Source organism: Festucalex cinctus, chromosome 12 (assembly GCF_051991245.1).
Source record: "Festucalex cinctus isolate MCC-2025b chromosome 12, RoL_Fcin_1.0, whole genome shotgun sequence".
NCBI classification, from domain to species: Eukaryota; Metazoa; Chordata; class Actinopteri; order Syngnathiformes; family Syngnathidae; genus Festucalex; species Festucalex cinctus.
Window position 1 is genome coordinate 19,304,193 of NC_135422.1, and position 15,864 is coordinate 19,320,056.

The 15,864-nt window shown below is 41.8% G+C and overlaps 2 protein-coding genes across 4 annotated transcripts; one reads left to right on the forward strand and one right to left on the reverse strand.

The window, feature by feature from the left end:
* Positions 1-1,546: 1,546 nt before the first annotated feature.
* Positions 1,547-9,884, forward strand: cinp (cyclin dependent kinase 2 interacting protein). 3 transcript variants are annotated; one of them, XR_013287520.1, is made up of 6 exons: positions 1,547-1,712; positions 2,043-2,205; positions 3,517-3,610; positions 3,683-3,812; positions 5,379-9,098; positions 9,191-9,884. XR_013287520.1 is itself a non-coding variant. In XM_077538505.1 (5 exons), the coding sequence occupies exons 1-5, from the start codon at positions 1,706-1,708 to the stop codon at positions 5,585-5,587; spliced, it is 603 nt and encodes a 200-aa protein (XP_077394631.1). In that variant the 5' UTR covers positions 1,547-1,705; the 3' UTR covers positions 5,588-9,884. The 3 variants fall into 3 exon arrangements, 1 of the variants encoding a protein (XP_077394631.1); XR_013287521.1 differs by having other exon boundaries at positions 5,379-7,313; positions 8,953-9,884; XM_077538505.1 differs by having other exon boundaries at positions 5,379-9,884.
* Positions 5,581-15,286, reverse strand: znf839 (zinc finger protein 839). The gene is made up of 10 exons (XM_077538504.1): positions 13,977-15,286; positions 12,311-13,324; positions 11,728-11,892; positions 11,525-11,653; positions 11,354-11,446; positions 10,560-10,706; positions 9,335-9,439; positions 9,163-9,244; positions 8,966-9,083; positions 5,581-7,279 (listed from the first exon to the last, which is right to left on the reverse strand). Exons 1-10 carry the CDS (start codon positions 14,973-14,975, stop codon positions 6,937-6,939), a joined length of 3,195 nt encoding a protein of 1,064 aa, XP_077394630.1. The 5' UTR covers positions 14,976-15,286; the 3' UTR covers positions 5,581-6,936.
* Between the last annotated feature and the right edge of the window lie 578 nt (positions 15,287-15,864).

Genomic DNA, 15,864 nt, shown 5'->3' on the forward strand with positions numbered 1-15,864 from the left:
GCAGCACTAATAATACTAATTTTGAGTTGTGGCACGCCCACACGAGTTATTTTACCACACACCCGTGTCAAAACTAGCTTACTGCACACACTGCACCCCAACTTCAAATTTTTGCTAACATAATAATAATAATAACAATAATAATAATAATAATAATAATAATAATAATAATAATAATAATAATATATTATGAATTTTGTTGAATCCAAAAGCAACTTACATAATTATATATTATATGATTGTAATTGTCTTATTTTCAAATGTTTAAATATTTTCTTGATTGAACAAAATATAATTGTTTTGAATAATCTTGATTTCATTTAGTACCAAAATAATTGTGATGATTATTTTTTTCCATAATAGAGCAGCCCTAGTGTGATGTGAATATGTGTATCTTGTGCTCATCTTTCCCTTTAATTTTCTATTTCAGGCAGGATATACTGAACAGAAGATTCAGGCGTGATTTCCCCCAGCTGGTTTTTCACACCCCTTTTGAGCAACACCTCTGAAATGGTTTTTGTAGAGACATTATCAACAACTGACAAACTTTTACACAGGGTACCTCACTCATCAGATACATCAACTACTGAGTCTACTGACGTAAGCCAAGAAAGTGACACTAACACATAGCTGGTACAACATCAAGTAGAAAATCACAGGGCATACGAGGACACTTTACAGTGCAGGGCTGTAAAATGTATGTAAAATCTGCCATTTTGTTTGTTTCATTATCAAGATTTTAACTCTCCATTTTAACACTTTTCAAGCAAAAATAAAAATGTCTGTATTCCATTTTCCACAAAAAAATGCCCAAAACAAAGCTGTTCCATTGAAGTTCCATGGTTTTATTGTGAATGCACATTAGATTTTTATTTGATTTTTTTTATTTTATTATTAATATTTTTTGTGTGTCGGGCATGGGGGGGGGGGGGGTCTAAATGACATGCTGTGATGACATAATCTGATACTTTAATAAATATTCTATATGTTATAATAATCTGGGCTCTGAATGCATCTATTTCCATCTAGTCCATTTTGCCTTGTTCCAGGTTTGTGGTGCATGGTAGTATTTTTGGCCGATGTATGCTGCTTCTTGTGTACCTTTCATTACGTAGTAGGTTGTGAATTGTTTTCATATATGAAACATAAACATTGCTAAATGTAACATTCGTGTGCTGGTGTCACTTCCAGTTGAAGCGTTTTTGGTTTTTTTTGGCACAAATTTAATGATCTAAATTCACATGATTGCACCAAACCACCAATACTTGTTTCTGATGTTAGGTACATGTATTTATAACATCTGGGAATGATTTTCTGTTGCCAAATTTAATGTAAGACGTTTTAAAACCAAAAACTGCAGCACAAGATTTTCGTTTTTTGTTATTTACCTATATATGCATTTCTGGCTTGTGACAAAATTGGGGCAGGAAAACATTGGGTGAACTTTTAACCCAAAGTTCAGAAGGGTATTATCTATCAAAAAATGCATTGAACAAGTAGTGCCCAGACAGTGGAGCGAAACTCATTTTCTAGGCACTTTTTGGGGGTTCACCCCACGGCCTAAAGCGAATGAATCTCATTAACCCACATACCGTTGAACCATGAATGATTAGCGCCTGTAGGGGGCAATAACGACGCATTGGACACTCACCGACGAAGAAAAATCCAGGAAGTCAACGTGCGACGTGCGGGAATTTCTTAACACATGGAAGGTAAATAAATAACATAAAATGCCTTGCCAGTACACGAACGTGTGTTTTTGTGAGGTGACATTACATTATAACTCGCGAGTGTGACGTAGTAGGTCAGGTGACTATTTTAGGTAATCAAGTATTTGTTCGGCTTAGCCCTAAAACAAAAATAATCGATTTTGTGTCCCTCATTTCACCAATTGCTAATTTGAAGCATTGTTTAAAAATGGGCTGCACAAAGTTAAATCAATATATTGTGAAAAGTTCTATTTCAATGTTAGGGAACATAAATATTTGTGCCAGTCAACTAACTGAGAGTTGTCTGACTTTGTGCTTCTCTTCCCTAACCAGGCGACGTCACCAACGTGAACCGGAAGTGCTCGGCCGTCACCGGAAGTGGACGCAAACTCAAAGACAACGCGGCCGACTGGCACAACTTGATGCTGCGCTGGGAGAAGCTCAATGACGAAGGCTTCACCATCGGAAGAAACATCATCAACGCCAGGAGAAGCAGGTCGTTATATGTCAATTCGCCGCGCACACAGAGAAATATTTTGGCGGCAAAGCACTACTTTTGTCTCGATGAAGCACCTCAACTCATTTCAACATAGTTTCCGATGCCGCAGGATGGAAGCGAAGCACTGCATTTGTCTAAAAAAGAAGTTCCTTGTAGAGCTGTCAAAATTAATTGACAAGTAATCGATTATCAAATTAAACTATTTTAATAATCGAGTAATCGTTTGGAGACATGTTTTTAATTCAAAATGGTACTAATATGAAGTACAAAATAAACATGAATCACTAGTTAATAAACTTTAATCGGGTGGGGGGGGGGCTTTTGTAATACACGTTAATGCAAAATTAAAATTAATCCGATTAATTGATTGAATAATCGATAGATTAATTGATTCTAAAAAACATTTAATAGTGACAGCACTAGTCAGGCCATTAAAATTTTTAATACTAATTAATCACATGACTTTAATAGTTAACTATATCTGTTGTAAATGTACAATAAAATATACCAAAAAAAAAATCATACTCTTGTTAACATAAGTGGGGGAAAAAAAATAAAATAATAGAAATATGGTTGTGTGTTTTTTTAATCATTGATACGGTCATTTAATAATTCCTAAAATTGAGTACAAATTAAAAAGATGTACTGTAAAAAACAAGCGTGGTATCGATTTGTGTTGATGTCATTTTTCTGCCACTAGGTGGCATCAGTGCATTTGTGAGACATTGGTGATAGTTCAGTGCATTTTTCTTCTTTTCATATTCAGAGCTATCTCATTTTTTAATATGAAGTAACTTTTGAAATTCTGCATATATTTTTTGATACTGTAAAATACAACTTGACCCCAATCTTCACAAATATATGCATTATTATTCCATTTATTACTGCTTAAATTAAAATGAATCGGACGACTCTAATCGATTGAATAATCCATTCTAAAAATATCATAAATATAATATAAATATCTAAACATATATTAAGTCATTTTGATGCCAAATGGCAAAGAAATAATTACTTTTGGTAAAGCACTTCAACTCCGTAAACATTCCTTGAACCCAAGATGCCACTGGATGGCGGCAAGGCACTATCTTTGTCTAAATAAAGCTCCTAAACTTAACCTCTACATAGTTCCTTGCCACCAGATAAGAGTCAACAGCCCTGCTTTCGTTTCAACTCAATTCAGCTTTGTTCCATGGCAGCAAGATGGCGCCAAAGCACCACATTTTCTCCAAATGAAGCTCCTCATCTTACGTCAACAAGCTTGCGTGCTAACGTTATCGCCGCCTCTCTCTCCACTTCCTGTTGCAGCGGCGAGACGGAAGGATGGTCGCGGGATCTCGTGCTGGCCAATTTGCCTCTTCGGGAGGAATGCGAGAAGCTGGAGGGCGTCGTCGATAAAATGGTGACCCAAAAAAAATTGTTGGAAGTTTCCGAGCGTTTGATTGGTCTAAACGCGTAAGTTACTTCCTGTCAGGCGGCCATCGTTGCCAAGATGGAGCGGCTGATGGCGACCCAGCGAGGCCTGGTGGACCTGGACGAGTTTCGGTTTGGGCCCCAGGGCAGGAAGGTTCCGCTCTTCCACAGCTGGAGCGCCAAAGACTTTGGTGAGCTTTCTCTTACGGGTCAATTCAACAAGCCCCTTTCACACAGACGTTCTGCGAAAATCACACGTGTGAAGCACAGACGAGCGAGGTTAGTTTTGATGGACGGGGTGAAAGGCTACAGTAAAGGGAGAAGTTGCGACAGTGTGCAAGGGGCCACCAAAAGGTAACGGCAGCGTGAAAGGGCCTGTAGAAAGTCAACACTGATACATTTCACAGTGGAAAGGTACATGTTGAAAGATTGATTTTGAAAGGGGCTACAGAAAGATAAATGTTCTGGAAAGACAGTATGAAAGGGGCTACAAAAAAAAGTAAATATTGCAGAAATGCAGCGTAAAAGGGGTTAGAAAAGTTTTTTTATTTTAGCGTTGTGATAATGTTTGTTGGCAAATGTTGCAGTGTGAAAGGGGCTACAGAAAGATAAATGCTTAAAGAAACGATTTGTCATTTGTGATGCATTGTCTTGGTTTAGTTTTCCCCCCCCTCATTTATTTTAGTAGTTTTTTATTTTTTTTTCTCTTATCAATACTGAAAAATGGTAAAGTGGTATGAAAGCGGCTACGGAAAGATACGGGTGGACTTTGTAGGGGCTAGTGAAAGGTAATTGGTAAAGAAAAACTTGACGGGGGGCTATCAAAATTTAAATGTTGCTAATGACATCACGGAAGGGGTTTTTGAAAGGCAAATGTTGTGCAAAGGAGCTACAGAAAAAATAATCTACCAGAAAGGCAGCATGAAAGGGTATACAAAAAGGTAAAATGTTGCAGAAAGGTGGTATGATACTCTTAAAAAGTAAATATTGTGTGAAAGGAGCTACAGAAAGAGACGTTGAAGAAAGGCAAAATAAAACAAGAAGAAAGTGAAATACGAAAATGAACTAAAATAACAGTAACAAATACTTTCTGTGCGTTTTGGCCTCTTGGGGGCAGTGTGGTGCCGTGCATCAATTGGGCTACACACTTAAAAGTGAGTACAGAAGAAAGTTGCGATTGAATTCTGTTCAAATAACTTGTTTTTTTTCCCCACACATTGTGAAGAATTTGTGCCTTTGTGTAATGTTATCTTATCTGTGAGTATGTGTTCCCACAACATTTATGTGTGGATATTCGTTATTTGAAGGAAAAACACTCCCAAAGTCGATGGTAACAGTTAACTTCCTGTTAGCATTTACTCACTTCCTGTTAGCGCTCGGCTAGTGATGTTTTAAAACGAAGTATATTTTGTATTTAAATATACTTTTTTTTTTTTTGGGATGTCATTCTTGATGTGTGTTTAGTTTTACAGTTAACTCTAACTGCGGTGTCATTAAAAAAAACAACAAAAAAAACTTAAAGGACATTTAGGTTCAACAGAATAGCCAAAATAACAGACTAGACACTTGCTAGCTGCTAATGCTACACAAGCAAAATGGTGCATTCAGGGTAGTTTTCACGGCGTCGAAAACTTCTGTTTTCTTCGGTAACGTTTTAAGGGGAAAGTAATCGGCCAGTTGGCTGATTGTTTTGGACTATGTTTGAAAGAAAAGGGGATATAAAGTTGTATTTTTATTTATTTTTTTATCTTCGTCAGTGTCAACGTGCGCCATCCTGCTGCAGTCGTTGACGTCGGAGCTGCGCCTCAAGCGCGTCCTCCTCCACGAAGTGGCTCACAGCGCCAACTCGGACCTCGGTCTGGTCTACCTTTCGTGCTGGCTCCACCAGCCGCTGGTGCCGGAGCGCGCCCGCCTGGCCCTGGAGGCGGTCCTGCTGGAGACGGGCCAGCGACACCTTCCTGGTTGACACAACCGCTTTTTTTTTATTGTGAAAACAGGGGGAAAAAAAACAAAAAACGAGAGCAACAGGCGCAAAACGGGCATACACGAACGAGCAAGCGTTATCCCAAAAAAGTCGTAAAAATAGTGCAACTTCTTTTCTCACATTTATCTACATATTAACATCGTAAATATGAAAAAAAACATTTACAACGACCTCTTAAAAATCAATTCATCTGTCCGGCGTGCTCGGAAAAAACTTTCGGATGGCGAAGATGTGGAGAAATAAATAGGAACTTAATTAAAGGGATACTTGACTCATTGAACCATTTTCAGCAGTGAAAAATTTCTATTTTGTCCAGAATGAATTTGATAACTTTATATTAATACCTTTTAAAAAGTAATTATTATTCCACTTGCTGTCGCCTGACGCTGACATCACCTGTGTTGAGGAAGTAGCTAACGACCAATCATGACTCAGTTTGCTTACCTAATTCAGACAACAGGTGAGCTGCATTGTTTTGTACTTATTCTATGGTTCAATAAAGGTGATTTAAAAAAAAAAAAAAAAAAAATCAGGCCAGTGAGCTAGACACTTGACACCGAACCATTAAAAAATATTTAAAAAAATAAAAAATAAAAAAATTCAGCTCAGTGAGCTAGACCATTGACATCAAACCATTAAAAAAAAAAATCAATAAAAAAGATAACAGGTGAGCCATGATTGGTCGTTAGCTACTGGAAAACTTACTTTTTAAAGGTACAATAAAAATAATGAGGCATTGATTCTGGACAAAATATGAACTTTTGACTGCTGACAAATGTCTTAATGAGTCAAGTATCCCTTTAAAAAGGAGAGTTCCGTTTGAAAGTTCTGCCATTGGCTCTTTTGCCGGTTTTATCCTGAGTGGCCAATCAGAGTCTTGGTTACAAAAAGCAAGTCTGCGATTGACCAATCAGCTGCTTTCCCCCCCACAAAGTTCCAGAAGAAAGTCTGCAATCGGCCAATTGCTGTTTTCCTCTCCCAGAAGGTTCCACCAGGACATTCCGTACGCAGGCCGGCTCACAGTACTTTCTGGAACAAAACAAGCCAGACCGCCAGTCACAGACTTTCTTCTCGATGTTTCCGTGACAACGTCCAATCAGCCGCTTTTGCTTTCTTACACAACTTCCGTGAGCATGCATGTCCACAAATGGGCGTCCATCTTGCTTTCCCCCCACGGAAGGTTCTGAAACAAAGTCCGTCATCGGAACGAAGCCACTTAAAACGACCAATCGCAGACTTTCTTCTGAATTTTTTTTTTTTTTTTTTTCTCCAAAAAGTTCCACACGCTGACTTTCGTTCCAGACAATTCTCAAGTGTGGCGATTGTCCGGTTCAGCTGGCTTTGCCGGGGTCGGCGGCCGCCTCAATGCCCAGCAGGGCCTGCACGGCCTCCAAGGGGACGCCGTCGGGGGTCTGGATGTGCATGGTGGTCCCGTCGGGCCCGTTGACGATGACGATGCCGTCGGCGTCGCTCAGGCCGTCCGTCTCGATGTAGATCTCCTGGCCCTCCTGCACCAGGCATGTCTCCGGAAGCTTCTCGCCTTCCGGGGCCGCCGGACCCTCCGTTGTTGTTGTTGGCGTTGGCGGGGCCTGGGCCTCCGTCGCCTGCTGCTGCTCGGCTGTGGTCACCTCCATGGGGATGGCAGCTGGAGGAGTCTGGGCGGGGCCAGTGGAGCTGGAGCAAATAGGGGGAGATGAGTGCGGAAAAGGTACTTTGACTCACCAGATGAATTCGTTTTTGTGACCTCATTGAAAAGGATGCAAACGCCATTAAATTCATTACGAACCAGAAAAAAAAAAAAAAAAAATCAATAAAAACTTTTTTTTTTTTAATGCATCTTACATTAAAGGGGATACTTGACTCATTGAACCATTTTCAGCAGTGAAAAGTTCATATTTTGTCCAGAATGAATTGGATAACTTCATTGTTTTTCATGTACAATACCTTTAAAAAGTAAATTTTCTACTTGCTGTCGACTGAAGATGACATCACCTGTGCTAACGGCCAATCATGGCTCACCTGTTTTCTGGGTGTGGTCAGTAAACTGAGCCATGATTGGTCGTTACCTACTTCCTCAGCACAGGTGATATCATCAGTTGGCAGACAGCAAGTAGAAAAATTACTTTTTAAAGGTATTAATTGTACATGAATGTAAATAATGAAGTCACCACCATTAATTATAGACAAGATATTCACTTTTTACTGCTGAAAATGTTTCAATGAGTCAAGTATCCCTTTAATTTAAGAAAACGTGCTTATATAATATTGTAAATATTTATAAAATGTTTTGGAGCTTTTTTAATTAAGGCCCAAATCAGTTAATTAATTCTATTTTATTTAACACAATTTTTTTATGAATTCGATTTTTAAATGAAGTGCTGCCTCTAACTGGGAAAATACAATCAAATCTTTTTGGCAGGTGTGGTTAGATTATTTTTGCGTTGGATATGGCTGGTTTAAAAACATCAAATAAATTAAATATTTATATTTAAATTAAAATAAAACATAAAAATAATTTATATTTGCTATTGATAATTTTTTTGGCTGGGTTTAAAAACATTGAATAATAAATTAAATATTTATATTTAAATAAAATAAAATTAAAATAAAACAATTAAATAATTGCTATTTGATATTGATAATTTTTTGGCTGTGTTTAAAAACATTGAACAATAAATTAAATATTTATATTTAAATTAAATTAAAATTAAACAAATAAAAATAATAGCTATTGATTTTTTCTTCTTGAGCCTAATAGATTCATAAAACCATAAATCGGTTATTTTTATATTTTTCCCCATAAATTCATCCGGCCTTTTTTTTTTTTTTTGTATTCTTACCTGTTGTCTTGAAATTTATTAACATGAATTTAAAAGTATTTTCTTCTATTTGACAAAGACCCGACTTATTGAACTTTAAAACGACCATTCAGAAAATTATTCAATTAGAATTATGAAAATATTGTCATCTCATCCTTGCTGATGTCAATGTTTGTGTAACACTTAAGTGATTTTATAACTTTCATTAATTAATAAATTAAATAATTTAACCAGTTAAAGCGCCGCAAAATTTTATTTGGAATTTAATGTTTGTGGAGTTTTTAATAATCATTCCCTTGATTTTTAAGAGGAATTGTTGTTCCATAATTAGTATCGATTGAATTGAAATGGACCAAATCGGGAATAATCTAAAAAAATAAAATAAAATAAATCACTACAGGGGTCTAAAAAATAGATTGTGAGACAAGAATGTCCAAACTTTTATTAAACACAACTGAGAACTCTTGAAATTGTGGGGAAAAAAAATGTCCATGTTTGAAACATTTTTGGACGCATTACTTGTGGGAGGAGCTTCACTCACGCTTTAGCTTGACTGGCAATCGGCGGCAGCGCCGTCAAGGATGCGGCGACGACGGTGGCGGCGCAGGGTGTCGACGTTGGCGTCACGGGGGCCACCGAGGTCACCGCAGGGGTCACAACTAGTTGGTTACAAGGTCAGAGGTCAACATTTTCAATTTGCCCAAGGCTCCACCCCCCCACCCGCTCTGATCAACGCACCCGCTCTCTCGATACCGTTGTGCTGCAGAGGAACGCTGTTCTCCATCTTGAAGCGTTTGGACGGTGGCAGCATCTTGGAGTTCTGGGGGGGCAAAAGATTTTTTTGGGGGATGAGGGGATCAAGCGGAGATCAGGTTAAAAAAAAAAAAAAAACACACACGCTTGGGCGTACCTCCATGTAACGGCTACTTTTGTTGCTGACGCTGGACGCCGAAGACGCGCCGGGGAGGACCTTCATCCGGTTGACCTCGTCCAGGATGCCCAGCGAGCGCGCCACCTGAGATCAAGTATCATTATTTTTTTTATTTTTTTTTTTCAAGCCATGGATTTTTTCATCGGTTTACTCACAACGGACTTGGTGACTAAAATGTTCAGTCAAACCGATTTAAGGGAATTAAAGGACCCCCTGGAAATGGACCAAAATGGACACCAATTTGGTCACGTGAAATCAAGTTGATGGACTTCCTGCTTTCTTGAGATTTTTTATTTTTTTTTTTCCTGCTCACGACAGACATGCCAAGTACGTGTCAGATTGACAAGTCAAACGGTCTACAAGAGACGAATTTTTTTTTGATTATTTTAAATTTATTTTATTTATAAGTTTTTATTTCGTTTTGAGTTGTTTTTTTTATTAAATTGAGTTAGTTTTAATTAGTTTTCAGTGTGGTTTTGTTAGTTTTTATTAGTTGTATTTATTTAATAAATGCTTCATTTTAGTTTTAGTATTTGTTTTTTTTAAAGAATGTATTACTTATATTTAAAAAAAAAAAAAACATTCGAGTGACATCTTTTGGTGCTTTTCTATTGGCTGCTGCTAGATGTCACTTCTGTGCGACACATTTTCAATTGTCCTTATTTCCAGTTAATCAAAATAAACCGACTTAAAATCATATTTAAAATCATCCCCAAAGGCTCATGTATTCAAGCAATTACCAAAGACAAAAACGAAGGCCATTTTTGCTCTAATTCTAGTTAGTTTTAGTTTTATAAACATAAAATGTAGTTTCAGTTGTCGTTTTTTTTTTTTTAAAGCATTTTCGTATTTATTTTGTCAACGAATTTGTTTTTTGAATTTTTGTTTTATGTTATTTGTTTCATTTTAGTTCACTAAAATAACCTTGCTCATGACCAAAATTCTTGCTGCCAATTGAGAACTGCTTCGGGGGTTGATTTTTTTGCAAACTTCTCAAAATAACTCATCTTATTTACAAAATGAAGCCTAAAAATACGCTGTTGAAACCAAAATTTCTGTGCCCTTTTCAGTTGAGGCTTTGTGAGTCTCGACCTGATTAATACGCCTGCCAAATTTCAAATTGCTAACGAAAAACTGGTTTCACGTACTGAATTTTCAAAGTCACTCGGAGTCGTTCATTGCAATCTGAATCCTACGTCCTCACCTCAATGTTCCTGATCTCCAGGGGCGCGGCGCCTCCTAGTGGCGCCACGATGTAATCCTGTGCGGCCTGTCGCACGTGCGCCTGCAGGGACTCGAACTCGCGGTAAACATCGGGAAAGTGAGTACGAGGCGGTCCGGTCCGCTCCACCTGGAACACAGATTGACGTTTTTGACGCCTTGACACTCAACGTTGAGTGCACAAAAATTTGAGGAGTTTCAGCCTGACTCACTACTTGATCTAAAAGCCAGTTTGTTTGTTTGTTTTTTTATTATAAGTAAACTTAAGATATGTTGCCGCTTGTGTGAAATTTGAGCAATTTTTTTTTTACCATTTAATTCATTCACTATGGAAGACCAAAACTGCCAAAATTCAAAATAAATAAATGACTAAATTAGTAATTGACAAAGAGAATATAAATAAGGATATAAAAAAATATTTTAAAACTATATTCCAAAAAAATATATAAATGGAACTAAAAAGAACGAAAACTATATATAAATACATTTGTATTTAATTTTTTAATATTTTTTTATTTTTACTTTTAGCGATTTATGTATTTAGTAATTTATTTATTTAGTCATTTATTTATTCATTTGTAGTCATTTAATTATTTTGAATTTTGGCAGTTCAGGTCCATACTGCCAAGTTAAAATGTTATTCAAATGTGCCGAACTGCCAAAATTCAAAGTAAATAAATGCAGTTTTGGTCCTCCATAATTCACTGCCATGGATGTTTTTAATCCGTCAACGGGAAAGCAAGAAATGTTGGACTGGCGTGCGTTTGCGTTCATTACCTTGGCCAGCAGCATCTCCCACACACTTAAGACTTTGGTGAGACGAGGAAGGACGATGTCCATCAGCTCCTCGTCCTCGCACTGATCCACCAGCTGCAGACGGAGGACAACGGCGGTCGTCACGGAAACGCACGCACGATGCTTAAAAAACCAGACAGAAATCCGGCAAACCTCCTGCAGTCGCTCCCGTCTGCCCTCCACCTGCGACTCGCCACCGCTCGCCACCCCGCCATCCAGCTTGGGGGGCCGTCCGGGCCGGCGTCCCCGCCGGCCCATGAGGCTTCCCGACACCTGAACGAACTTCAGCGCACGTTGACTCGTGAGTCGTTTACAGTTTTTAATTTCAACGTGTTAACGTTTCAAAGTCATCTCACCTTGGGCGGCGCCCCCAGGGAGCGCCCACGGCCTCGGCCGCGCCCACGCCCTCGACCCCTCCCTCGTCCTCGACCGCGGGGCCTGCCCGGACCTCTGTGGTAGATGCCCCGGAAGCCTCCAGCGAATGCCGCTGGGCCCGATTCCTGAGCCGACGAGGCGCTCGGCTAATTTGCAAGCAGAGGTAAACGAATGGTTAGCATGTTGAGATGATTAGCATGTACAGGTCATGGAATTAGCTACTAGTTAACATGTAGCAGTAACAGAACAATCAGTTAATTAGGAACTAGTATCACTAATTAGCCAGTAGCAGTAAGGGAATGCCAGCTAATTAGCATAAAGACCTGTTAATTAACATGTCAAGCTAATTAGCAAGCAGAGTAACAGAGTTAATTAGGAACACTAGTATTACTAGTTAGCATGTAGTAGTAACGGAATGGCAGCTCATTAGCATAAAGATCTGTTAATTAGCATGTCAAGATAACTAGCAGGCAGAGTAACAGAACGAGCAGTTTGTTAGCTTAGCATGTAGCGCTAATGGAACAAAACTAACTCTACTCAATGAGTTAACTTGAGTATTGGTACTTTGTCGGTTGCCGTGGCAGCAGGATTCTCCTTCACTTCCTCTTCCATGGCGGCGTCTGGCATCGTCACGTCCGCCATTTCCGCGTCGACCGTTTGCGGTTGGCCGACGTCGTCGCCGGCGTCATCGTCGTCGCGGGTTTGCGGCGGCGGCACGTCTCCAGCCGGCTCGGGTTCTCCGTGGCTGGGGTTGAGCTTATAGTGTCGGTTGAGCCCCCCCTGTCCGATGTAGGCCTTGTTGCAGGTCTGGCACGGGTGCGACCTGGACTTGTGGCTGTAGACCAGCGAGGGGTCGCCGCCATCCTGGCCGCCGCCGCCCTTTTTGTCCTCGTCCTCCATGCTCATGTCCGAGTAGTCATCCGAGTCGGACTGGTGGCTCTCGGCCAGGTCCTCGGTCTTGATGAACTTGTAGTCTTTGGCTTTGTACTTGGGCGGTCTTGAGACTCGGCCCGACCTGGTCTGCACCTTGACAGCCTTCTTCTCTTTCTTCTTTTGTTTCCTCGCTTTCTCCTTGTCTCGATCCTTGGCTGCAGGGGGAGTAGCCACGGTTTGTGGGCCCGCTACGGCGGCGCTACCTTGCGCCGGCACGGCGGTGGTTTGTTTGACCGGACTCTTACTTGGGGGTGGCGCGGTGCCGTTGGTGGGGGTCTTGAGCAGTGACACATTGGTCAGTTTAACGGTGGCAGAGGGGGTGGGCGGGATCTTGGCAGGGGAGGTGACGACGGAGGCGGTGGACATGGTAGCCGACGCGGTAGCCGGGAGTTTGTGGACCACCGGAAGCAAAGATCCCACCACGGGGGCGGGGCTCTGGAGCAGCAGCTGTATGGGGGCGTCGCCCAAGTTCTGCTGCAGGAACAGCTGCTGGCCCTGCTGAGCCACCATCGGCTGGATGTGGATGATCTGAGTGCTGCCGTTGGTCGACAGCGTCACCTGCGGCTGATTGGCGGTCTGGTTGTTGTGCTGCTGCTTCACTTCCTGTTTGGGAGGAGCCTGGATCTGGATCCTGACTGGTTCCGGCTGCAGGCATAAAAGGAAATCAACATTCAGGAAGATTTTTTTTTTTTGGTGGTTCCGGCTGCAGGCATAAAAGGAAATCAACATTCAGGAAGAATTTTTTTTTTTTGGTCGATTAATCAAAGGAAATCTGAATCTTGGTCTACGGCAGGACATAAAATTCATGTAATTTGGATTCATTGCTTGAATAATTTTGCCGCTTGCTACCAATCATAATATACTCTGTCATGGGTTTTTCCTGTGTACAAAATTCAGAGGCGGCCGCCTCCGCCCAATTTGCTCGCCATCTCCACTAGCCTGAGCCACTGATATCGCTCAACACAGAGCTCCAGCTGGGTTGATTGAGGAACGTATTTTAATTGCAGTTGCAGTGTTGCGCCATTATGGAGGCGCTATATCAACAGCAGTGCACCAGAAAGACCTGAAGCAACAACCGAAGAAGAAAACCTTTTTAACTTTAATGTACCAAAGAAGAAATATAAAGGTAAACCTAATAATAATCTCTAATAATGGGATAACGTGAGCAGCACAAACAAAACAAAACGATTTCCCCAAAATCTGCACGGGTTGTGGGTTTACAGTGGTTTAAAAAAAGTCAAGGTTTCAATTCGGGGTGCACCAATCGATCAATTGTTTGTTTGTGTCGTGTGCTTACCTTGGACTGAGTCAAGGGGACGGTGGTGGTGGTAGTGGTGCTGCTGCTGGGGCTTCCCTGCAAAGCAACCTGCTGCGCAGCGCTCTTCAGGTGCTGGGAGGCATTCTGGACTTGGACTACTTGTTTTACCACCTGCTGCGGGGTCTGGACCTGGGCTAGCTGCTTCACCGCCTGCTGCACCACCTGCTGTGGCGTCTGGACCTGGACTAGCTGCTTGACCGCTTGCTGCGAGGTCTGGACCTGAATCACTGGTTTGACCGGCTGCTGCGGGGTCTGGATCTGGACTATTTGTTTGACGGGCTGCTGCAGAGTCTGGACCTGGGTGATCGGTTTCATCGGGGTCTGGACCTGGACAATCGGTTTTACCGGCTGCCGCGGGGATTGGACCTGGGCGATCGGTTTCACCGTCTGCTGCGGGGTCTGGACCTGGGTCTTGCCGCTCACCTGGCTGATGACCTGCTGCAGCTGGCTTGGGTTGAGAGCCGCGCCGTGGAGGGGGGCGCTTTTCACGGTCTGGCTCTGCTGGAGTAGCTGGGCGGCCTCGCTGTCCGACACCTGAACCACCTGCTGCTTGCTGAGCTGCTCCAGCAGAGCCTGTTGCTCCTCCGGGGTCAGCCCAGAGCCCTCCACCAGGCTGCCGTCCGCTTGCACGTAGATGATGGTGGTGTTGCTCATGTCTGCGGCGGCCAGGCTGGAGAACTCGGCGCCCACCAGGATGCTCTGCTCCGTCTGTAAAAACTCCACCAGCTGAGACTCCGCCACCGCGGGGGGCTGGCCCTGTTCGCCGGGATGCTCGCCGGGCGCCGCGGGCGAGCTTTCCCCGCGCTCTTCGGCTACCGCAACTGGCGTACACTGGGTCGGCTCGGGGGCGACGGGCTCCGGCGGGGCCGCGTCTTCGGGCTGCGTGGAGTCAGCGGCGTGGGTCTGGGCCGGGGAGCGAGGAGGTTCGGCGGCTGTTATTGTTCTCCCCGACCCGCTCTCATCCTCGTTGTCCGCCATTTTGGCTGCGCGGTTCGCTGCTAGCTTAAAACGGCTAACAGGGAGCCAGTCCGCGCCTCAAAGTGAATGCAAATCGTAACGCGGTAATGCGACTACAAAATTCGACGCTCGTGGAGAATGTGTGCTTGTTTGTAAGAAAAATGCCCCGCTGCTGTGAAGAACAACATGAACACCCGAGCAGGGGGGGAAAAAAAGCGGGGGAGCAAATGACGGAAACCTTGGAGGAGTTTTTCAGCTAGCCTAGCTTAGCCCCTTCGCCTAGCTGCTCCAGCCGGTCGGCAAAATGGCCGGACTGGATCACTGGACCGAACTGCCACTTCACTTTACAGTCACCCCCTTCATCGCGGCGGTTATTTATTTATTTAATTTTTCTATTGAAATTATAACACTGCACTTCAACATTTTTACGGTCTTTAATCAATGCAATTTATTTCATTCTATTAAAAAAGAGAAATGAAAATGGACAGAAAGAAGTCAAATTTATGTTATCTGCCCCTGATCAACAACAATAAAAAAATAATAACACAGAATAAATGACAGCAAGCGGTCAAGACGCTTTCAATATAGCAATCCTGTAGAATAATTCATCAGCATGTCCTTGTGTGTCTGTATTTGAGACGATTAAGCTCCATCAAATCATTAACTCTTAATGTTTTTAGTTGTACAAATAATGGATGGGTGTGGTCTCTGTATCCGCAACCACAAATGACACGAATCGCACGTTTCTGTAAAAGAAAGATGGAATCGGTTTGATCATAATGACAACACATCCAAACATAATTTGTTGAAAGAGCAAAATAAATTTATACCACAAAAAAATATTTACCAAATGTATAAAGAAAATAGAGTAAGACGAGTAAAGTAGGGATTTACTGTAGGCACTAAATGC

Bases quoted from the DNA above. Each gene is read 5' to 3' on its own strand.
- cinp (XM_077538505.1), top strand. The intron at 2,206-3,516 runs GTCGTTATATGT...TTCCTGTTGCAG, and splicing joins ATCAACGCCAGGAGAAGCAG to CGGCGAGACGGAAGGATGGT. The intron at 3,813-5,378 runs GTGAGCTTTCTC...TATCTTCGTCAG, and splicing joins CTGGAGCGCCAAAGACTTTG to TGTCAACGTGCGCCATCCTG.
- znf839 (XM_077538504.1), bottom strand. From the start codon at position 14,975: ATGGCGGACAACGAGGATGAGAGCGGGTCGGGGAGAACAATAACAGCC. The intron at 11,654-11,727 runs GTGAGATGACTT...CGTGCGCTGAAG, and splicing joins CCCTGGGGGCGCCGCCCAAG to TTCGTTCAGGTGTCGGGAAG. The intron at 9,440-10,559 runs GTGAGGACGTAG...ACTTGATCTCAG, and splicing joins TGGAGATCAGGAACATTGAG to GTGGCGCGCTCGCTGGGCAT.